Below are 25,361 nucleotides of genomic sequence, written 5' to 3'. Positions count from 1 at the left end.
ACTGACAACACTAAAGAGTGTAGTCCTAGTGCTCACCATGCAACAGACTCTAGTTGTCAGTCTAACCAACCAGATACTCCTCACTTGCCGACTCAGTACCTGCCTCAACAACTACAAGTTTTGAAACTAAAAAAAATAGGAAAAAAAGGGTAAGTAACAATGGTTACCAGTAACTCTACAACTAATTCCTATTAATAACATCTCCTAAACATGGTCGAATAAGCATACTAAACATTTTAATATATGCAAAGCTTTACAAAATAAAATACGATTAACTGGTACATATAGCCAAGGATGAGCAACTAAACATTTTAAAAGATTCGCATAGCATCAACCGTCAATACTCACTATACATTTCCGTTTTTATATAAATCTATATAACAACATTGAAATAGTAAACATACTTTTCAGTTTATAATTCAAAATAGAGCAACATGAACATAATAAATATTGGTGGAGTAGTGGAATTAAAGAGTTGGGATTCATGACTGGATCGCTTCCAGTCAGGATATGATATTCCACAATACAGCCGTAGTTCCTAATTTTGTGGCTGGTCGTTGTTTACCACACTTGCAGGACCATTTATCTACCTCAGGCTGGTCATTTGACATCACCGTAAGCAATGGATTTCTTTTCAATGTGAGAGAACGTTTGATTACTCTAGATTGTTAGTGATCACTGATTAATCGTTTTCATCTATGCCCATCAGGTGTGTATGTGATTCCCAAAATATACAACTTCATTCGTACATGACCACTTTTATAATACAAATTCACTGGTAAAGATAAAGAGGAATGGACCCGGATTCCGGTTGTAACTCCACTCTCATACGCGTCCCATACCACGTATGAGCTTAGTTGTTCATATCGTACATCTTAGAATAGTACACCACTCCAGACTATATGACGTACTACCCCTTCAAGCATTCACAAACATTTAACAACTCATAAAATAATTACATATATATATATATATATATATATATTTGAAAACACAAGAAAAATTAACAATACAAGATTGAGAATGGATATCCAATTTTCTATCATTTAACTGTGGTCATGCAGCCTAAAATAAATAACAGAACATAATCAATACTCAACGTCTTATGCTAATAGAATTTAAATAAACATGCAACCAATATCATTATTCTTGGATATCCCTTCACCAAACTACATACAACACAACATCGTAAAATGCAGACATCACCCCTTGGTCATATTTCCTACCTGCAGCCACATGTCAACTCATGGAGCCTGTCATGTGTACCACTACTACTACACCGCTATCCCAATTGATCTCAGGCCTAGTTTGGCACGTGCATAGGATATGGCATCTCATCTTTTTGGTATTTTTTCTTTTCATTTTTTTTAAGCACAACCACCCTCTATCAATCTTTCAAAGTGATTTTGATCATTCAACCAAAAAATTATCAAATTTTAATTAAAGGGTCCAAATAAGTACGCGAAGTCAAAGTACTAAAACTAAGAAAGCCAGTAAAAATTTGGCTAAGTGTCGGAAACTCCATTTTTCAAAGTTCTTGAAATTGAAAACGGATTTTTGGAAATAAAAGCCTTAAACACGATATTCGACATCATACAAATTTTATGGATTAATTCAAAGTAACACAAAAAATATTTAATTTTGAAAATCAGACGAAAACGTCAAAATTTTACGTTTTGTTCTTGAAAAAATCGGATTTTGATCCTTTGAGATTTGGATTTTAAAACCATTCCCATTATTTCAAAATGGGGGGTAAAACCTTAATTTTATTAAAAATGACATTTACTTAAATGTTTATAGTGAAATAAAGGGTAGAAATATATGTTCAAATTAAGAAGAGTTCAGAACAAAAGCAGAAAATAGTTTTTCTCAAAAAATTTCAAGGCACGATGAGATCATGTTTTTGGACAGTGGCACCGTCAACAAGTTTCAAACTTGCAAATTTCTAATTTTTCGTTATTTCTTTCGGGTTTTTCACTCATTCTTCAATTCTACTAACACACCCACGAATCAATGCTAAAATAATATGAAAACACATCAAACCATGAGGGTTTTGGTGTGATTTTAAAAATGAACGAAGTAACATCTTACGATTTAAAAATAAACAAGTTTTGTTATAAACCTAAACGCATATTTTCGAAATCTACAGCTATTAATAAGAATTGAGGGTCCCTTACCTAAACATTGTGGTCGGATATGTGAAGCTAGCATGAAGGTCAAAGTGAGACCACAAGAAACTCGTGGTTGAGTATACTTAATGGCGAACGAAATGTGGTTGGCGATGATGTTCTTCCTCCTTCTACAATATAAGATGATCCTTTCTCTAACTCAAAGAGACTTTGAGCAAGTAGTATCAAAACCCACTCACTATTTTTTATGAGAGACTTAGAGAAATAAACGAAAGTGGAAATCAAATTGGGTGAGGATATAGAACTTGTCGATGCCGATGATTTTCTCTCTTTCGTCGACGATCTACTCGGACTCATTTGTGATAGATCTAGATGGAAAGGGTGGAAACCCTTGAAGGTTTGGATGGTTGGGGGTTTAGAGGTCATTGGAGAGAAAGAAATGTAATAAAAGCATAAGTTTATTTTTTATAAAAAGGGCTGAAGGGGCATTTTAGTACTTTTCACTTGTTTCTATTTTCGACGGTAACTTGGCTATTCGAACTCGAAAAATGACAAATGAGTATTCCATTTTGAATAATTTTTTGTTACGGACCTAATAGTAACATCGAATTTTCCTGATTCTCGGTATAACGAAATTTCACTCTTTTAGGTCCCATTCAACACAAAATTCGAGGATTTTATAACTTTTCATCCGAACTCGAATTCGAGCTTGCTTATAGGCTAAAGTATATATTTTGATCTTTTTTAATCCAATGGTGAAATCAATTTTCATAAAAAATGAACATAATAATATCTAAATATTTTACCCTAAGTCTTTCTTTTGTAATTTTCTCAAAATTTTACTATTAGAGTTTTTCGATATACGAATTAAAAATTCGGGGTATTACATTAGGTGATGATACTATAGACCTAGATTCAAATCCCACCAACACGGTGTTACTGAACTCATTACAAAAAGGTTAAACTCATGCCACGTATCTAATAGCTATTTTAGCACGTTTCTTGGGTGTACAAGGTGTTCTCCTTGATTTTCGGTTCTTGGTTTGTAATTGACTTGCAACATGCCAAGCAGAACTCTAGTAGAAAGTTTTTTTTAATTTACTTTAATATTTTAGGTTTTTTAGAGATCTTCTATTGCCACACCAACTTTTTCTAATGACACCCCAAGATATGTGCTAATTCTTTGGTGATTTACATATAATTCGGGTAATCTTATTTCTAATGAGATCAGTAACTCAATGATATAGGAAATTGAACCCACATCTATGGTATTATTATTCATAGACTTATACATACATCAAATAACACTCATAATGGTGATTTTACAACAAAGGCGACTTGTAACAAATTCGGAAAATTGAGTAAGATTTTGATGTAAGACATCTACATAAGGAAGTCCATAATTCTTTTTATTGAGCTAACTCAATCAAAATTCAAGTTTGACCAATCTGATTCATGTTAAACCAGTTGGGTCTATACTCAAACCAATTTTGATTTCAATCATATATATTTAGTCTATTTCAATTTTAAGCAATATAGAAATCATTTACTTAGTTTCTATTTCAACTTTAGGAAGTTTCTAATAGTTTAATCTCTAATTTATTTTTAAGTTTCTATTTTGTTCTAATTTCTTTTTTATTCTTTAAGTTATAATTACAGGTACTTAGAAGTGTCTAAATTGAGTTATGATAGATTTAGAAAGTTAGTATTATGTTATAGATAATTTAGGTAAGTTACTTTTTAGTATTTTAGAAAATTTCTAAGTTGTTATTATGAAATTATCTATATAAGGAGTTTCAAAAATGAAATTCAATGAATTCAAACATATTAATTAAATTTTATTTTCTCTCTCAGTTACTTTCTATCTCTTTGTTTTATTTCATGGTATTACTTGTTCATCAGTTGAATATATTGATTCATATTGATTTTGTGTGTTCTATTAAACACAATCTCTTAATTCCTTTTGAATCTATTGATTCACAGGCTTCCGCTACGTCAGATGATATCAGAGCTCTTGCTATAATCTACAAAATATGGTTGGTGAAGGTGATTTTGTTACAAAATCTTAGCTAGAAACTCAATTTGAAAGGCTTGAGGCTAAAACTATTACCAAGTTGGAGTCCCTTGACATCATTGGAAATGAGACAAGCAAGAAACCATTGGAAATGAAAACCCCAAGAATTCGCACCACCCTTCCATCAATTCCCTTCAAAATTAGCCCCTAAGATAACAATTAATGAGATCAAGATAACAATTTTCAAAATTATGCAAAGAATTTTAATCATACCTAAATTTCACCCCATGTTACCAAAAACCTTCAAACCAATCCTACACTACCACGACATCAAAACCCTTCCTCTAATCCTTTTTCACAACCACAAAACATCAATTGGGTTAATTCAACTATGATGCCACCCTCACTCAGCCTCTCTACTTAGAGGCCCCACCTCTACAACACTCCTATAGTTTGTTCAACCCTTCCATGCCCTTCCCAATCCTACTACACCCTCCCAGAACTTTTTCCAACACCCAATATTCTTCAACAATCAACATTCAATAATGTATTTTTTGGATTAAATTGATTCCCATCTCACCCGTCAAGCCACCAAAAATATCGCCTATGACATTAGTTTTCACCCACTCATGCACATCCACACCTTCTCTCTCTTTGAGATCAAAAAATTCATCACAATAAAACAAGTTAGAAAAATGGATATCACTGGAAGTAGATTAGAAAGCGAGATGTATAGAGAACAAAAAAAAGAAAAAGAAAAGTCTTCATAAACAACTCAAGGACAAGTTTTTTTTCAAGAATGGGGACATATGTAGGACATTTATGTGAGGACAACCAGGATTTCTGATCAAGTTGACTCAGTCAAACCTGGTCAACTCGAGTTTGACCAACTTGGTTCGATTTGACCTAGTTGGGTCTATATCAACCCAATTTTGATTTCAATTATATGTGTTTAATCTAATTCAGTTTTAAGCAATTTAGAAGTCATTTAGTTAGTTTCTATTCAACTTTAGGAAGTTTCTAATTTATTTAATCTCTAATTTGTTTTTAGGTTTTATATTTTGTTCTATTTTTATTTTTATTTTTTATGTTATAATTAGAAATGTTTAAAGGTGTCCAAATTGAGTTATAATAGATTTAGAAAGTTAGTATTATGTTATAAATAGGTTAGGAAAATTACTTTTTAATATTTTAGAAAGTTTCAAAGTTATTATGAAGAAATTATCTATATAAAGAGTTTCAAAAACAAAATTCAATGAATTTAAACACATCAATTAAATTATATTTTATATGTTAATTATTTCTATCTCTTTGTATTTATTTCAAGTTATTGCTTGTTTATCAATTGAATCTATTGATTCAAATTGATTTTGTGTGTTTTATTGAACACAATTTCTTAATTCCCTTTGAATCTATTGATTTGCATGCTTCTGCTATGTTAGATTTTCACTATAAACTAGAACCACCTTTGAGTAGGCAAATGTCAATTTTTTTACAAAAATCAACCAACTTATATAAATAGTAAGAATAAATGTATAGATATAAAATGAGATTTGTGACCATTGCATTTATAATTCACCTACATAGGTCATGTTTGGATACAAAGCAGAAAATAACTATGGAAGAAAGTAGCTTGGGAAAAAAGTAATTTTTAGAAAATAAAAAGTAGTTTTTTTTTAAATAATATATTATTTTTAATATTTTAAAATTAATTCAAAAAATTTATAATTATTTTTAATTTTCAAAAAAAATTCACTTTTTAAATGTGTAGATAAGTGGGTTTCGAAACCTTTTCGGAAAGTTTGAACTCATCTACGCGGGTTTAAGAGTCATCACCATTCAAAGAGTTTGGGTGTGAATAGACACCTCAAAAAAGTTTTAAAATATTTTTTTTTTTTGGACTTGTAGTGACTCACATATTCAAATGATAAAGGAAAAAAATTCATCTAAAAAACTAAGGTAAGGAGGTTCAATTAAGGGATAAGGAATTTGTTAGATACATTGTCTCTCCCATCCTAAAATACTTACTAATAGTTGACTAAAGGTGAGATTAGAAACTCATTTTTGGATTTTGAAAGTGAAGAAAATTATAGAGAAAATTAATAAAAAACGACTATAACCTAGTTTTAGAAAACTAAAAAATTAAACTAATGAGCAAGCTAAAAATGAAAGAAAGTGCTTGTTGAAAAAAATTTTAAGCCTAGGATTTTCATGGAAATCTACATGGATTTCACCTTCTTAGATCTCAAAGCTCTTTTAGGAGATTATGTGTTCATTTGGGAGTTCATTTTTGTTAATTTAGCCTTTAAGATGTATTTACAAATTAGACACCACCATGGAAAGACTAAGGATCTTATGCATAAGTTATGTCTTCTTTGTGATGTATGTGCACATAGTCTATATATGTAATGGACTTAGAAAAAGAAAAATACCTCTAAAGAATGATTACTTTCTAGCTCTTAAGCCATTAGAAAAGAAATAAAGAAAATGTATATTCTAAGAATTTAAAATTGCAAGGAATTAAAGTAAAAAAAAAAAACATCTATATTAGAAATTTAAAACTTGCAAGAAAAAATAAAAAAGTAAAACACAATTACTTTAATGATTTTATGAACTTATTGAGGACTTATAGAAAGAAATTACCTTTAGGAGGGTTTACTCTCTACCTCCAAATCTCAAATTAAATAAGACTAAGATCCACATTGCTAAAAGTAAGAAAAGCTTAAATATAATTTAATTAAATATAAAAGTAAATTTGATTAAATATAAAGAGGGGAGTAAGGAGAAGTAGAAGATTTAGAGAAAGGATTACATAGAAAAATCAAAAAATTACAACTACACTCCACCTTGATCTTTTCTTCTTCTTTTTTCTTCTCCTTCTTATTGGTCAAAGCTTATTGGATGTTTGAGAAAAGATTTGAACAAAATTTTGATAGGCTAGAGGACTTTGAGGAGAGACTTTGGATCACTTGAGCACATCTTCATTTTGCTTTGGATAAGGGTCTTATTTATATGATTTTGGGAGTCTTTAGGAATAAACTTGTCTTAAATCCTAGAGTTCCCACTATTCTCAATAAAATCTCAATGAAAGACACCAAATACCCCTATCAAAGAGTCATTGATTGACTTTTACAATCCTGTAAGTCTAAACAATCCTGATGATAAAATGATATGATTGTAAACGATAATAAGTTCTAGAGAATTCTCAAAGAAGGTTAACATGGTATAATGACTTTGATTTTGAGTCAAACAAAAAGGAATTAGGCTAGATGGCATGTAAATAGATGGTAGGATTTTTGACATTAATGTCATTTAGCTTAGCTAGCTTTCTAACAACCCAAGGTTAAGAGAGTCTTTCTACACAAATTCTAGAGCTTTCAAAAGGTTTGACAAAATTGTCAAAACCTTTTGAAATTAGTCTAATAACATTAAACTTTCTAAGATTAAGGATAAATTTTTAGGACATAAGAGTAAACTACCTTAATTTGAATCTAATAAGATGGGGTTAGGGTAGTAATTACACTCATGTGAGGACCAATACTTGACCAAGGTTATTTGTTGGAAGAACAAGGAAATTACATGAAGATCAAAATAGTAAAATTATTGGACAGTTAAAAAAAGGGTAAAAGAGTTATAAAAAAAAAAAAAATTTCTTGAGGGAAAATTCATTAAGGAGAGGATTTAAAGTGTAATTTCTCTTAAGAACATTTAAGCACACATGGGATTGTAATTATCTAACAGAATTGGCCTTGAATGAACCAAGGCCTAAACAAATTTATGCGTAGTCATGAATGACCCCCATGCTAAACAAAATATTCTTCTGATTGTAGTCACCCTTGACTAGGAAAAAAAATTACCTTGGCCATAGGTGAGGTATGACCAAGCAAAAAAATGGCCTGGCCATGGGTCCCCCACAGCCAAACTCAGAATTTGAACTTGAACTGGCCCCTTGGGCCTTGTGGCTACTTGAAAGTTGAGTTTTAAGGCCCTTTTAAAATACACCTTGGGTCAAGCCCATTCTCAGAAGATTTTTGGTGCTCCCTGGCCCGGCCTAAGCAAAAGTAGGGCGTTTACAAAATGTATCCAAACGCCGTCATAATAAAAGAAAAAAGTTAGATGTTTTTAAAATCTCAAGATATTTATCAAATGACGAGAAATCAAATTGAAATAGTTTAGAAGCACTTCCTACAACAAGTCATATCGTGCCGGTAGTTCAAGCCTTGGGTTTAGCAAGTCAATGTTTTTTAGAGAGCAAGATTGTCAATGTGAATCATCCAAACATTGACTCATTCAAGATCCGATATGATTCATCCGATATTTTGAAAATATCGAATAGGTTAATAAAATTTGACCAAGCCATCTGAATTATGTATTTTATTATTATTAAAAATGACTCATTTTTTTTAAATAATTCAATTTATCATCTAAATAAAAATATGATTGCAGCCGAGCATCTTCGAATCCACCTTATTTTACAAAAAGAAAAGAAAAAATATATAAATATAAATTAATAAATAATTGTAATGAAGACTTGGAGGATTCAAATTGGCATCCACGAGGACGAGATGGAATGGAATATTGACTTTTACCGATTTGACAACAAAACTGGTTTCTTAAACCATTGTCACAAAATTCTCCAAAAGTTTTAAAATTCGTAAAATTCTCTGAATTAGGGATTAAACATTAAATTGATGAATCAATCAATGATTCTTCAATCAATAGTAGAACATTCTTCACCTTCAATTTGAATTTTTTTTTTTTTTTTTTCAGACATCTTGAAGAAGATGGGGTTTTTAGAGAGGTTGAAGATGGTGTGTTTTGATAAGAATTCCACAAACATATTTTGAGCCGTGTTGGAGTGACCTCAAGCTGGACCTCATTCACTACTTCTTGACGTGAAAGTGGATAGAAACATAGATGCTTTTTCACTCATATCTCACTAAAAAGCATATATGGTTCCCCTTTAATTTCGTGTTAAGAAGTGTGATATGAGGTTCTATTGTGAGCTCACTTCCCCATCATTCAAACATATTTTATACAATCTCCAAAATTTTGCCTACTTTTTTTCAAGTAAACTTTCTCAAATTTATTGCTTAATTTTTGCATAATCTCTGGAATTTTGCCTTAATCTTTTTTATTTTTTTTTTTACGAAACTTTCCTGAATTTATCGAAATTAAAAATAAAACAAAATAAAATTGAACCAGCAGCACCAAATAATTACCGAATTCAAACTTAGTTACTATATGCTTAAAACCATGATAACCACCCTATATCACGTCTTGGAAGCCTTTTGTATGGCTCCAATGACTCGGTTGGCCACATCTGGACCGAACAATTTTGGCAAACTCGATTCAAGATCGATCTCCACCGTCGTTTTCCTAATCAAAATATCCCTCTTTTTAAGATCAGATTTATCATCTTCCCCCAACTCTTTTCCACCACATGCACACTGATTCAACCAGATTCCCAACACTTCCTTGGCAACCGGGCCGACATGATCCCGTATGATCTCCTCCACACGTGCCGGTCCCCCTACATCGCAGTTGATAACAATAGAAACAGCGGCAGGAGAAAAAGCGGCACGTATGAATAAGGAAGAGGAGAAGTAGGGCCGAGCTTCTGGGATTTTCTCAAGTTGTTGTCTTTGTTTGTCCAGCTGCGTTTCATTGTAGAATCTCTCTAGGTAGTCCGAATGTAGAATAAGGTCCTTACGAGGAGGTAAATCGAGGAGGAGAATAAAAGATGTTGGACTGCTCTGTAGGAACTCAATGAGGAAATGTGGAGCATCCGTATTGGTTGCGAGATATGCTGTGAGGGTAGTTATGTCCAAAGCTCCTGATGGCAAAGCACAGTGGAGCCAATTTCCCAATATAAAGTCAACCTGGGACACATGGCACACATCAATGGTATTGAGTAATGATCATCTTACTTCTTTTATTATTAGTAATTCTTCTTATTGTAACCCATAGGTCTGAGTCGCCTGACTAAAGCTCGATTAGCAAGGGCAAGGCAACTGGCCCACAAATCACACATACTAGGTAAACAGGGATAAATCTCAGTGGGTGGCCAATAAGGGGCTTGAGCTAAAGACCTCTCCGTTTTTTTTTTTTTTTTGGAGGGATGTCTTGGCCACTACGGCCAACATTTGTTGGTTTGGTTATAATTTTACTTTCATCTCCCCTATTGGATACACCAAATGAAAGATATCTTTGAGGTACAATGCAGACCAATCTATTTTAGGTCCACCCAAATGGTGAATCAATAACACTTTCTTTACTTAGTAAGATTTTTAGCCTTACTAAGGGTCATTTTGATCTAATGCACTACTATACTCACAATCCAACACTACAACCCTCTAGAGGTCATTGAAAAACTCATATCCAAAGAAGAAAAAAAAAGTATTTCTGTTTGGACTTGATCCAAGTTTTTGAATTTCCAACCAACTCAAAAAATTAAAATTCAATGGTGAAAAATATATTTTTTAGAAAAAAAAAAAAAAAATTCCTAGAATTTTGCCGTCTACAACCCTAAAGCATCGGATCATGGTTTTGGAGACCACAAGTTGAGCCCAAGGACCCTTAGTAAGGGTGAAATCCTTAGTGAAGCTAGTCGGACTCATGGTGAATCTACCCACTAAACTGGGTTGGGTTTTTTTTTTTTTTTTTTTTGGTATTGTATAATTTCCACATATGGGGAGGGAGTAGTCCCTACGCCCTAACCTAACAGAAGTCTCCCATCATGCAACAAGATAAGTCAGGAACCCACCTATTGCTAGTTTTAGCATTGAGCCAACCCCCAGGCTTACCCACCTAAAATTAGCCACATTGATGACTTTTAGTCGTTGGATTCAAGAATTATTCATCATGGCTATGATTCAAACTCCTAGAAATCACTAATTAGACCAATCTGGGTGTTAAGTTTACTAGGGGTTGGGTTCATCAAAATCATAATAAACAACACATCATCATCATTCTGACAAGAAAATTAGTAAAATTTAATGAAATAAACTATTAGACTTGTACTTATCAATTTTATGATTTTTCTAAGTCCATTGTTCATCATATGTTTAGTAATCTCATCTTTCCTAAGAAATGCAAATTATTCCATTCAATCTTCATTTTTTTTGAGTCACAAGAAGGGTGTATACTTTGTAGGTTATTTCTTTGATTGAATTGAAGTTTCTTCATGGTAAATGGACTCTAAGGAACCTTGATCTAGGACATCTACATGAGGAAGATCGGAATTTTTAGATCGAGTTGACTCAATCAAATCTGGTCAACTCAAGTTTGACCAACCTGATCTTTGTTAACCCGATTGAGTCCATACTCAATCCAATTCTAATTTTAGTCCTATGTGTTTAGCCTATTTTACTTTTAGAAGTTGTTAAGTTAGTTTCGATTTCAATTTTGGGAGATTTCTATTTTATCTAATTTTTAATTTTTTTATTTTCTAATTTGTTTTTAGGTTTTTATTTTTTTTTATTTTCGTTTTTATTCTTTAGGCAATTATTAAAAGTACTTAGAAATGTCCAAACTGAGTTATAATAGGCTTAGAAAGTTTTTATCATATTATAAATAGGTTAAGAAAGTTATTTTTAATATTTTAGAATGTTTTCAAGTTATTATGATGAAGTTATCTATATAGGAAGCTTCAAAAACGAAATTTAATCAATTCAATTATATATTCTCTTAATTACTTTTTAACTTCATGCTTTATTTTATTTTTTTAAACTATTGCTTCTTTATCTATTGATTAACACGCTTCCACTGCGTCAGACCTATAACTCATTTGACAATAGTCAAAGAGTATTTTACCAAATCATGCATGAAAGATTGGTTAATTATCATACCAAAGAGTTTTGAAAGTATTTCTCAAAACGATACATTTAGGGAGCAACTAGTTGTACACCAACTAGAACCGATTTTACACCATTACTTGAACATTCGCTCTTGCACTATATTGCCATGATTGCACTCCTAAAGGAAAAAAAATCAAATTGCACTCTTTTTTCTCATTCAATGTATATATATATATAAGAAAGCGAGTACGAAAAATAATAAAGTTGGAGAAATACTATTAAAAAAGAGGGAGAGAAAAATAATTGAAAGGGGTAATATTGAAAAAGGGAGAATAAGAAAAGAGAATAAAGTTAAGAAACTTTTGAAAAGAAGCAAGGTAAACCCTATCCTCGAGATACATTATTTATGATATAAATCTTGAGATAAAAAAAGTGAGATCTATTGTTGTGTTTTATTATATAGTAGAGTTCGTCGCACGAACATCCTATTTAAGGTTAAGGGAGGTAAAAACGAAAAATAATAAAGTTAAAGGGGTATTATTAAAATAAATTTTAGGTTAAGGGGATAAAAGAGGAAAATAATAAGTTTGAAGGGGTACTAATAACAAACAGGGAGATGAGGAAAAACAATAAAGTGGGTGTTAAAGGAGAAAGATAGTAAAGCAAAAGGGTATTATAGAAAAAGGGGTAAAAGAGGAAGATTATAAGATTAAAGAGATATTATTGGAGGGAAAAAAAAAGGTGAAGAGGAAAGACGTTAAAATTGAAGGGCTGAAAATGAAAGACAATAAAATGAGTAAGATGAACTTCACAAAATTATAGTTGGATGGGATATTTATTTCCTACAAAATTATAGCAAAGTGTACCTTACAGTTGGATTTTATTATTATTATTATATAAAGAGAAAAAAAAGTGATTCTTCCTCTTCATCATTCAACAAAAACAAAGAGACTAATCAAGAGCCAACACAAACAGAGGGCATGGCGTAAGCTAAAAAACAAAAAAACACCTTTATTGGGGAAATCATACATAAAGGGATTATACCACAAAGGAGTTGGGCCCCGATTAAGAGGCTAAGCACGTCAAGTTTGTGTGTGTGTGTGTGTGTGTGTGTTGGGGGAGGAGGCATTCTTCTAACTTTAGTTCAACCCCAAGGGTGTGGACGGACACTTTGAAGAATCCTTCGTTTAGGACATTGGGGCCAAAAAAATAAGAGCACACTTATATAAAAAGACCACACCAAGTAGAGGAGAATAATATATTTAGAGATATATTGAAGACACCCAAGGTTATCCTTCTTCAAATGCAAACACCTATTTATAAAAAAAATCCTTCTTCGGATTTCAAACCACCATCCAAATTATTTTAATAATAAGATACAAGCATTACTATAATAGATAGAACACATAATAGAAGTATTATCACATGAGAAACAAATTCTTTCTTTTTTAAATATTCTTTATTTGGTTCCATGGTGCAAATGAATGGCGAGAAATGATTTGACCCCAACACACCAAATATGTCACTATCATTTTACACTACCCTCCAATTATCTTACCTGGAGCTAATTAAATCGAAATCCTAGATGAAGACGTAGAGAATAACAAGAACTACTTCTTTCATACAACTACGGTCAGAATCGAGGATTGGAACTAGTATAACTTGGCATATGAGTATGCCAACCAACCAGGAGAATGGAATTATTTAAAGATGGTAATGAGTAATAAAAATAGCATGCATCTTGATAACATTCATGATGATGCCAGAGCAACCCACTCAGCTAACCCAAGACATCCATTTTCTACATGCTTAAAATTCCATTGACCATTATGGGCCGTTTGACGCTCTTCTATACAGGGGTAGAACTAGGAGTTTGCGTGAGGGAGCAACCATGAGGGGGCAACCAGGAGTAGGAAAAAAAAATTGGGGGGACAACTAAGAGTGAAAAATATTGTTGTGAGTCAACTAAGAGGGGAAACTTTTTTTGTAAGGCTAATAGTGGCAGATTTTTTTATCCGTCATTAAAATCTGTCACATCACTAATCCATAGAGTTTGAAAATCCTTGTGGGGGCTAGTGCTCCTACTGTAAATCTACCCCTGCCTCCATACGTGATTTCTGCTATACACGACGACGAATTAGTAGAGTTTACAAATAGTCCTCTCGAATCGTCAGATCTAAACATAGATTAGAATAAACTTCTTTTAAAAAAAAAGAAAGAATTTGTTTCTCATGTGCTAATGCTTGTACTATTGTCTTAAGTGTTGTCCCATATGACAATGGTTGTATTGCGTATCACATGTGCTATCTCATATAATAATACTAGTAATACATGTCTCATGTCCTGTAGTAATGTTTATCCCTTGTTAAGCGAAATTGGATATTGATTTGCAATTCGAGGAATGACTTTTATAAATAAGTGTGTTTGTGCATGAAGAGGAATAACGTGGGGTGTGTCCAATACCTGTCTAAGTGTGTTCTTCTCATTTGCTTGGTCTGATCTTTTTATATAAGTTCTTCTAAGTGTGAATTTATCGCTTATCTCCCGTATATATACCACAAAGTGTTCTTTTCCCATTAATGAGGCAGGACATTGTCCGCTTGCTACTCGTGGAACACTCACTGTGTGTGAGAGAGAGAGAGAGAGGTGCATCTAGTATGAAATTACAAATAAGTTTAAATTTTTTATTTTTTTTAATATTCAGGTGTAACCAACAACTTTGATCTCAACTAGTCATACCCTGACATTATCACTTTTAGAAGAAAAAAACATTCAAATAGATGTATCTTTCTAGAAATTACCTTGATAACCGTTAACTTTTGAAAAATATTTTAAATGGCTCTATCTTCAACTAGTAACCTAAAACCCAATACGATTTTCAAAGAAGAAAATGAAAATGATTACTAATTTTAGGAAATTTTGATACAAAAAATCAAGGGTTCCTACATTGAATTAAGAAGAGGTCGAAAAATATATATTGGCGATGAGATTTGATAGATTAAAATAATTTACAATAGAGGTCATATAACTTGTAGATGACTACTTTTGGGAAGAAAAATCAAAGGTTTTTTGTTACAAGTTGAAGATAACGGCATTCAACAATTCAAGAAAGGACCATGGTAAGGAGAAAAAGTTTCTGGTATGTTCATGTTATAGGCCCATAGTATTAGACAATTTAAAATATTGAGATTAGAGGGTAATAATCCATATATTTTGGAATTTGCACACTGACTAAAGTATTAATCCAACATTCAATGTAGAGGATCTTGTCCCCTTCCAAGATCCAATTGTATTACCTAATAATCCACTTCATAACCATACCATTGACCCTATTGGACATACTTGTACTCTCCATCCCAGTTTTTCACAGGCTTTGCCTCCGCATATTTTTCTTCAAAAGCAAGAAAATAAAAAATACCGTGGATTCACAAGCATGGTTTTAAAACTCGTTTTGACGTCTCATCTCTAAAGAGTTTGAGTCGTCTCATTCAACAATGAGAAAAATGAACTATGATTTTAAATCTCGTCCGATACGTTTGACTTGTCTATTTGTCTCGTTGGTGGACGAGTCGTCTGTCTCGAACGAGATTTAAAGAGATGTTAACAAGTGGTTTCCACCAGACATGGAGGATATAAAAATATCTCGTCAAGCGAAAGAATAGAAAGCTAAAGGACATCTCTTCTTCTCATCCTAAAGTCTACCAGAATAGAACAACATAGACTCATTTACTACTTTCCTTGAGGTTTGATAATCCTTGCATGAGCCTAGTTCAAGATCTATACTCAGATTAGAAGCCAAAAACCTCACATGCATGATTCCTACATACTTTGAAAACCCTGTATTGGAGAGATGCATGATGGGTTGTGTATTGGAGTTTGGGAAGCTTATTTAGTCTTACATCATCAGAAACAAACACTTCTCAGTCGAGGAAAGTTGATGTACCTATGGGCCAATTTCAATTTTTATTATGATGGTTAGCTTTATTTAAGTAGAGTGGTTTGACATAAAATGAGTAAGAACTGAGATGTATAAGGACAGTCAAAAGCATCAAGCATTCCACTTCTCAAAAATTTCTTTTCATGGAGCCACCTAGACTTTCAACCTCTTCTTCTAGTTCAAGCTTTAGGACCCTACTTCATCCTTCTAAGTTAAGACTGTTTTTTTGACGTTAAATATCTTCCTGAAGATGAAAAGATACCAACAATTGATTTCCCCAATTCTAAGACGTGTGGAGTGTTGTTCTCACGTTCTAGGTTCAAACAGCTTGAACCCAACTTCATTTGCTAACCACTAACCCTATACCTATCCAAAAAAAAATGGATTCCCTATTATAAATCCGTAGCGTGTCTACATTTATCCTCAAACTCCCTTAAAAAAAATTCATAAAAAAAATTAGTAAGACTTTCAACAACCAAATCTATGAAAGAATATATGCAAGCTTCCAAGTTTGACCAATATCCTATTTCGGCAATATATGAAAACATTTCATCACTCTTTCTCTTCCCAAAGAGCTTCTTCAACCATGGTTACAACAAGGATTCACTCATCTCCACTATAGAGTCGTTAAACTTGCTTTAACCTTCCATGGTCGGAAAGGCCTTGTAGTGGTTACCAACATGGCTCTTCTGGACTCTTGATTTAAAACTCTACTTTCCTGACTGAGATCAACATGACCAATCCTGATCCTACCTTCAAAATCCCGATAGTTGATTTCATGGACGATGACACTAATGTGTACCAAGTAAATAATGAATTCAGTCATATTTTGTGTGATGTATGTTTGTGTGATGCTTGCCTCGATGCTACTGATGAAGTAGAAATTGATTTCGAGGTAGATCAAAAAATTCACTCACTCTAGCAAAGGAAAAAAAACAAAATCTTCTTAGCATATTCCACTAGAATGATACAAAGCAAATGATCCAAATGTCGGAATTCTTTGAGAACAATCAGGCAAATTTGATTATTTTGTTATTTATGGTAACTCTACCAAAAATCCAAAACATCTACCGCTTCACCAGCCACACCATTATCATCTCCACCACCCAAACCCCCACTTAAACGTTGCCATCAGGAGACCTCAACTTCTATAGAAGCTGAAGCCAAATTCAAATAATCTCATTCTCACTCCACAATCCATTATTGTGACATTCTAAACGAAAAAATATTGTTCTTCATAAGATTCTGGCTAATCGAGAACGCTTACCTCAAACAATTTCAAGGGAATTTGTCTTCTCTAGACAAAATTACCATGAGCCTTAAACAAAAGCTGTTAGAGCTTGAGTCAAAACTGTTCACCATATCCAACACAATCAAAGACTTTGCTTATGCCTCTCATCTCATCGGAATCAAAGAATCTCAAAGATGACATCTTGAAGCACAGTTATGATCACTGGAGGAAGTCCAATTAAAGGAGCAGTCTATCCAAACCTCTCCATATAAACCAAGTTTTTTCCCCTCAATCAATGATAATGCTTGACTACAATCCTTTTCAATCCGACAAAATGTTCCCTAAAAAGATATTCAAGAACAAATATTTGGATCTTCATCCAAAGCAAGCTCTTCAAAACCAATAAAGCATTCAAAAGGGAAATAAAAACACTTGCAAAAAAATAATAATAATCTATGATCTCCCAAAGTTCCTCATGAACCCCTAATCTAGGATCTTTCAATCTATGCATGGTGCCAGTTGAAAATGTAGGATCTTGACTCCACAATCATGAACGTCATAACCAAACTGGTTTCCATGTTTATTACACAACTTTGGGAATGGTGGATAAATCATGGAAAGTATCATCAGAGATAAACCATACAATCACAATCAATTAACACATTCTTATCATTCCTCCATCAAGAATTCATTGGATCTCCTCTTCATCACACTGATCAAACGAGAGAAGAACGCTTGCAACTGAAGTGTTTTCTTATGAAAGAAAAGACTGTGAAAAGCATTATGATAACATTTCAAAAAGATACTATGCTATCAACAGCATGTATGACACCAATCTAAAACAAGCCTTTCTAAGTTCTCTCCCTAAGTCCATCGTTAATGAAATTATGAAGTTCTAGAAGAAAAATGCCTCACCCTACCATTTGTCACACTTTGCTATGGCATACTTTACTTGCTTTGGCAAACTCTAAGAAGAAACTAATAACTAATCACATACACAAAGCAAGATTAACATGGTTCGACTTTTGATGCCTACTCCACGGGAGAAGAAGAGGGAGATTCTTCTTATTCAAGTTGGTTCTCTCAATAGAGATTACAGAACTTAAATAGAAAAAAAAAAGGGCGGGGGGACCACAAAAGGAAGTTCCAACCATTTAGGAAACCCAAAATTTAGAAAGGCTAATCGATTAGGGATTGGATTCTTAATCGATCGGATCTCACCTTCTTTCCCGCTAACACTCCCTCTCAAGTTGGTGCGAAAATATCGATCAAGCCCAAATTGGACAAGATCTCAAAAAACTTTTACGAGGTCAATCCTTTAGTAAATATGTCTAGCAATTAATCGTTACTGCAAAAGTATGGTGTGCAAATGATATTGGCTTGAATTTTATCATGTATAAAGTGAAAATCAACTTCTATGTGTTTGGTCCGTTCATGGAACACGGGATTAGAAGCAATGTGAATAGCAAACTTGTTGTAATAGGTGATAACATTCATTGGAAAAAGAGGCTTCATATCCAAGTCACACAAGAGAGCTTTAAGCCAGATTAATTCACTTGTAATAGAAACCATTGCACGGTATTTTGCTTTAGTGTCGAAACATGCTACAACAAATTGTTTCTTGCTCTTCAAAGTAACTAAATTACCACCAACAAAAGTGCAGTATCCAGAGGTAGAGCATTTATCAGTCGAACTTCCAAACCAATCAGAGTTAGTGAAACCTTGAACATTGGTATGACCATGGTTCCACATCCATACACCACAACCAGGTGAACTCTTCAAATAGTGAAGAATTCTATGAACAACATTCATATGGACATCTTTAGAGTCATTCATGAATCAACTGACCAAGCTAACAACAAAAGTAATATCTAGTCAGGTGATGGTCAAATGGATGAGTTTACCAACTAATCACTGAAACTTTCCCACATTCTCCAAAGGCACACCATCTGAAGTAAGTTTACCATAACTGTCAGAAGGAGTGATAGCAGGTTTTGCACCAAGTTTACCTGTCTCCTTTAGTAAATCAAGAACATATTTTTGTTGATTGAGAAATATACCTTTCTTTGAATGAGCACCATTTGAAGTCAGTTTACCATAACTATCAACAAGAGTGATAGTAGGTTTTTCACCAAGTTTACCTGTCTCCTTTACTAAATTAAGAACGTACGTTCGCTGATTGAGAAATATACCTTTCTTGGAATGAGCAATCTCCATACCCAAGAAATATTTCAAGGTTCCAAGGTCTTTGACAACAAATGTTTTGCTAAGAAAGGATTTCAACTGAGCAATTTCTGAAATGTCATCCCCTATAATAACAATCCCATCCACACATACAAGAACGACTACAGTACCCCCTACACCCTTTTTAAAAACATGAAGGAATCAGCAGAGCTTATTTTAAAATTGTTTCCCATAAGAGTTGAGTTTAGTTTTGCATACCAAGCTCTCGGTGATTGTTTAAGGCCATATAAGGCCTTTTGGAGTGTGCAAACCAGATCTGTTTGAGATTCATGAGGGTGTCCGGGGGGAGGCTCATGTAAACTTCTTCTAGACCACCGTGCAAAATGGCATTGTCACATCCATTTGGAACAATTTCCAACCATAATTAACTTCAGCAGATAGAAGGACTCTGATAGTGTTCATCTTTGCAACAGGAGCAAAGGTTTGGTTGTAGTCAACCCCATGAGTATGAGTAAACCCTTTGGCTACAAGACGAGCCTTATTCTTTTCAATGGATCGCAATATAAGTTAAGTTATTCTGAATAGGGAAGGTCGCACTATGATAGGTATAGAAATCATTCATTTTAGCTGGAAGATGACTTGCTCTAGAGGACCGGCATAGACATGAAGTTTCAGCAGGGGCAGTTTCTAGCAGAATCATGGTAGAAGTCTCTGGTTGGGCATCTTCAGATGGAGTAGGGGTAGACACAGTTGAATGTGGGTCTAGGTTGGAAATGGGAAGAAGCACCATAGGCAACATATCATCGAAACACTCCCAGTGTAAAATTTTCCTGATGAAAGAAAGGACTATTTTCGACAATCAAACATCCCGAGAAACAAACAATTTTTTACAATTAGGATCGAAGTATTTGTATCCCTTTTGAATGAAGGAGTGACCTACAAAGATGCACTTGACAGCACGTGCGTCGAGTTTATCTCGGTGGGAGGAAGATATATGAACATAGCATAAACACCCAAAGACTCGAAGATGAGATAGATCAGTATCTTGATTTTTAAGAATTTCAAGAGGGGACTTGTGCCCAAGAACACAGCTAGGAAGGCGTTTAATTAAGCAAGCCTGTGAGAACACCATGGGACCAAAATTGTTTCGAGATGTTCATTTGGAACATGAGAGATCTGGTGGTTTCTAAAAGATGTCTGTTTTTTTTCTTTTGGCTACACCATGACTTCTTAAATAATTAGGAAGAAGATTTTTGTGAATTCTGTGCCATTATCAGATCGTAAAATTTTGACATGAGCACCAAATTGGTCAACAATCATTGAATGAAAAGCTTGAAACAGGAGCGACGTCACTCTCGTGCTTTAACAAATAAAGCTATGTAGCATGAGAACGATCATCAATAAAGGTAACAAAATAACGATATCCATCATAAGAATCAATCGGAACAGACCAAACATCAGAATGAATTAATTCAAATGAATTAGCAGAGGCAGATAAAGACTGACTAAATGGTAAATGAGTCTGTTTGCTAAATTGACAGACTTCACAAGTAATAGAATGAAAAGAAACAGTAGGAAACATTAAAGATAAAATGTGGTCAGATGGATGTCCTAGGCACTTGTGCCAGATGTTTGGCTTTTGAACAATCAAAGCTTGGGAACTTTGTTGAAGAAGATACAACCCATTAGAATAGATGCCTTCTCCAATCTTCTTCCCCGTGATTCAATCCTGAAAAATCACAGAGGTAGGCGAAAAAATAGTATCACAGTTCAATGAGTTGGTGAGTTTTCCAACAAAAAGAAATTTGGAAGGAAATATGTAAAGAGCTGATGAACTGGGATGTTCAAAAAAACTCTGATTTGACCACATCCATGGATAGGAACAGAGGATCCATTAGCAACAGAGAGTTTTACCAGTTTGAGAAGTAAAATTGGATAAGCACTTACGATCATTGGCTATATGGCCAGTAGCTCCATAATCTATAATCCATGTGCAGGTATTAAAAGTAGAAGAGAGGAAGGCTTGAAAATTACCTAAGATTTGGCTAGAAGAAGATGGATCAGAAGTGGAGGACTCGGGCTTACTTAACTGCTGTAGAAGTTTAGCCAATTGTTCAACTGAGATAGAGGCATCTGAGGTCATGGTATTGGCTGCTTTGTGGTGCATCTCTCCTTCATCAAACTTCGGCTTTAAGTACTGATGAAGGATCCAACAACAATGCTTACTATGACCAATCTTGTTGCAATGATCACAGCGACATCCCTTCCCTTGATTTTGGAGAACTTATTTACCTTGCCTGTAATCATCCTTTTTGTTGTTCACTAGTAGAACACTAGTCTCAATATTTATGGCGGTGGGTGTAGATTTATCACTCATAGCCCTTCTTCTGGTTTCCTCTTGCTGGATAGTAGCACAGATGTTTGAAAGAGAGGGAATTTCTGATCCTATCAGAATTTGACTCCGAAGATTTTCAAAACCAGGGTTTAGACTTGCCAATAATTAGAATACTTTGTCTTGTTCTGCTTGCCTTTGAAGAGTTTTAAGATCTATCGTGGGAGGACAGTAAATATAGAGTTCATCCCACATACACTTCATCTTGCCCAAGTGTAAAAGATTTGTCTCCCTGTTTACATTGATTGATATCTTGTTCAATTGCAAGATCCGAGCAGCATTATTTTGCTGAACATATAGATCTCTGACAAATTCCCAAAGATCCTTAGCACTCTCAAAAAAGGTGAATATTTCAGCGATCTTCGGTTTCATAGAATTAGGGAGCCATGACATAACCAATTGATCCTGAGATTGCCATTCTTCAAACTTGAGATCATCCAGCATAGGGGCAGGCTTAGTGCCATTGATATGACCTAACTTCGATTTTCCACTGAGCAATAACAACACTACTCGAGACCAGGGAACATAATTCAATCCATTTTAAAGGAATGAAGAGAGTTTCATGCTTGTATTGGTACCATCAGATTCAACAATTACAAAAGAATAGGGTAATGGAGGATCAGAGAAAAAAACTGAAGAAAAACAACTCACGGCTGAGAGGCAGAGGAAGAACTCTGCCTTCTTCCTTGATTGACCAAGGCGGATCAGAACGCCCGCTCTAATACCATGAAGAAACTAATAAATAGCAAAATCACATACACAAAGAAAGATTAACGTGGTTTGGCTTTTGATGCCTATTCCACGGGAGAAGAGGAGGATGATTCTTCTTATTCAAGTTGGTTCTCTCAATAGAGATTACAGAACTTAAATAGAAGAAATAAAAAAAATAAAAAAAAAACACAAAAGGAAGTTACAACCATTTAGGAAACCCATGATTTAGAAAGGCCGACCAATTAGGGATTGGATTCTTAATCGATCGAATCTCGCCTCCTTTCCTGCTAACACTCTATAACCAGACCAAATTCCTCAAATAGATTGAGAAGATGGGAAAAAAGTTTGATTCTGCTGTGAAAGAAAGCTTTAACTTTCAATCAAATGCAGTATGAAAATGATTGTTGTTGTTCTACATGTTTGTTTCCATGGAAAATCAATTTTTATGAAATTTGAAATCCATGGAAAAATGGGTAGGGTTAGAAAATCAATTTCAATTGTTTGATCGCATCTAAGACAAAATTATGGGAAAAATCTAAGGAAGAAGGAGAAAAAGAAGAAGAAAGAGAACGGGGGTCGGAGGGAGGAGAAGAGGTTAGGGAAAGAGAGAGAGAGAGAGAGAGAGAAGAGGGTTGGGTAAGGGAAGAAGAGGAGGAGAAGAAGAAAGAGAGAGGAGGCGGTGACGATGGAGGCAAGACAAAGGGAGGATGAGGAGGAGAGTAGGGGTGGTGGCCGACGACGACGTCAGAGAGGATGACGGTCATGGCTATGGTGGTGGTAGTGGGGAAGAAGAAGATAAGAGATTAGGATTTTGATTTGGGGAAGGAAATGTGGAATTGATTTCATTTTTGTATGGGTATGAGTAGAAAAATGAAATCCACACTTTGCTAGATTTATAAGAGATGATGGAAAACTGTTATTTTCCATGTCTAAAACCAATTAAACACATAGAAAATGGTATTTTCCTTGAAAAATAGTTTTCCAACTTATTTTTCATGCACACTCAAGCACACTTCTAATTTAATTGCACCAAGAAAAATGAGAAATCATGTTTATAGAAAAATATGTAATTTCCTACATCATTATCTATTTAATTTTATCATAGGATGTTATAAAAAAATAAAATAAAAATTGTGCCAATAGAAGTTTTCTTCTTTCTTTTGTGATGGAAAAGAAGATAAGCGGAAGAAAATGGGTATGTTGTGATTTTTATATTTTTTAAGATTAGTTTGTGATTTTCTTTGAAGAAAACCATAAAAGGAAAAAAAGAAAAAAGATTATGATTATTACCCTTCTTTAACAATTAAAAGATTTGAGATAAAAGATTAGGATAGGAGCCATTCTAAACTGATTTCCTTCAACATTGTGTGGACATGGCAATGTGCAGAGAACCATAGATTTTTTTTTTTTTTTTCCTTGTAGTGAAATCATTGAATTATTATTTTTTTTTTTTAAGTGACAATCTCCCTAGATATAAAAGTGATTATCTCGTACGTTTGGAGCAATCAGCGAGATCGTAACTTTGAAAAACCTCCGATCTCACTTTTCATGTTTTGGGAATTAAACTGAAGAGTGACCTAAAATCAGAATTTTGTCGTATTCATCTCACGAAATAGTAATTTACCCTATATAAAATCCTTAGATTTTGATTATAATCCAATTCATTACTAGCACATCTTTTAAGAAGAGATTTTTACTCACAGAAAAGTCAATCTAGCATTTGATAGAAATAGAAAGTAACGAGAGGGTGATTTTAAAAAATTGGGGATGCTTTCAAGATTCTATGAAATCCTTGATTAACTTTAAGTGAGAAAGAATTATCATTTTAAATTAATTTTGGAGACGAACAACACGTGGGTTCGGGTTCATTTGATTGATCCTTTCAAGATTCAATGAAATCCTTGATTGACTTTAAGTGAGAAAGAATTCTCATTTTAAGTTAATTTTGGACTAGAATTAGGAGGAACAACAGTGAGAGAGAGAGAGAGAGAGAGTACCGGTGAGCCCTGTTGTCCGGATCTGATGTGGAGAGAGCCTTGGGAAGTCCCACTATCGTTATGATAGAATTGAAGGTCTGGTGGGAGGGAAGAAGGGAGGAGGTACGATTGGAGGCGAGTCTCCATCTCCCACACAAGCTCAACCATCAGATTGCGATGTGTAGCTGAGAGATGTGGGAAATCCATGAATCCTGATCGTCTATCTCTATCTCTAGCCCTATCCTCGTGATGATCTATGTTGGTAGATGATGATGATGATAAGATTATGGAAGTTCGAAATCTCGACTTACTCCTTAATTTAATAAGAGAAGGAGAGAAGGGAAGTGGCTGTGGAAATTGGTGGATGGTGAGGAGGAGACCAACCATTGATCGATTTACTTATTTTAATTTTGTTCACTCGCTCAGTTTCCTTTCTACTTCTTCTACTAGTTAGTTCGGCTAAGCCAAGTAAGATATTTTTTTTGGGCTTTTCTAATATCCAACTACGTTTGACGCATAGCATCCAACAGCGTAACAGATGCATGTTTCCTCAATTGCACGTGGTGCTGTGAAAATGAAATTTGTTTGGTGCACATGACACTGTGCTGTGCTCTGCTGAGCTGAGGTCGAGTTTATATGATTTTCCTTTGTATCACAAGGAAATGTATCTATAGAAGGCCTATCAATTGGGTTTGATTGTCCATGGAAGATGTTAACTGATTTAAGAGATCTACTGAATCAAGTTTGATAGTGAGCAACTCTGTATTGGTACCAATACAAGATTTCTCAAACAATTGTCGTACAAACACTTGATGTGCTAATTTGGCCAAGACACCACCCCCACTATGATGGTTTAAAACTTAATTTACATATCTTAATGAGGAAATTCTAACACTATAGTAAATAAAACGTAAAACTAATTCTTGTCTGTCAACCCACCACGCCAAATTAAGGAGTAAGTTAAAACTTACAAAAGAATTTCATTCCA

General features: G+C 34.0%; 1 protein-coding gene across 1 annotated transcript; it reads right to left on the bottom strand.

Annotated features, from left to right (window-relative positions):
* Positions 1–9,317: 9,317 nt before the first annotated feature.
* Positions 9,318–24,815, bottom strand: ACD2 (accelerated cell death 2 (ACD2)). Its single transcript, XM_086440973.1, has 2 exons — positions 24,395–24,815; positions 9,318–10,025 (listed from the first exon to the last, which is right to left on the bottom strand). The coding sequence occupies exons 1-2, from the start codon at positions 24,758–24,760 to the stop codon at positions 9,417–9,419; spliced, it is 975 nt and encodes a 324-aa protein (XP_086297099.1). The 5' UTR covers positions 24,761–24,815; the 3' UTR covers positions 9,318–9,416.
* Between the last annotated feature and the right edge of the window lie 546 nt (positions 24,816–25,361).

The sequence above is a fragment of the Akebia trifoliata genome, chromosome 4 (assembly GCF_017979445.1).
Source record: "Akebia trifoliata isolate Shusen 1 chromosome 4, ASM1797944v1, whole genome shotgun sequence".
In the NCBI taxonomy this organism is placed as follows: Eukaryota; Viridiplantae; Streptophyta; class Magnoliopsida; order Ranunculales; family Lardizabalaceae; genus Akebia; species Akebia trifoliata.
Note: the sequence above shows the minus strand (reverse complement) of the source record. Positions and strands in the feature narration are given on the sequence as shown.

What these genes read in the sequence shown, in the direction of transcription:
- ACD2 (XM_086440973.1), bottom strand. Translation starts at nt 24,760, where the DNA reads ATGGTTGGTCTCCTCCTCACCATCCACCAATTTCCACAGCCACTTCCC. An exon ending in CCGGACAACAGGGCTCACCG is followed by an intron (nt 10,026 to 24,394) that starts GTACTCTCTCTC and finishes CATGTGTCCCAG; the next exon opens with GTTGACTTTATATTGGGAAA.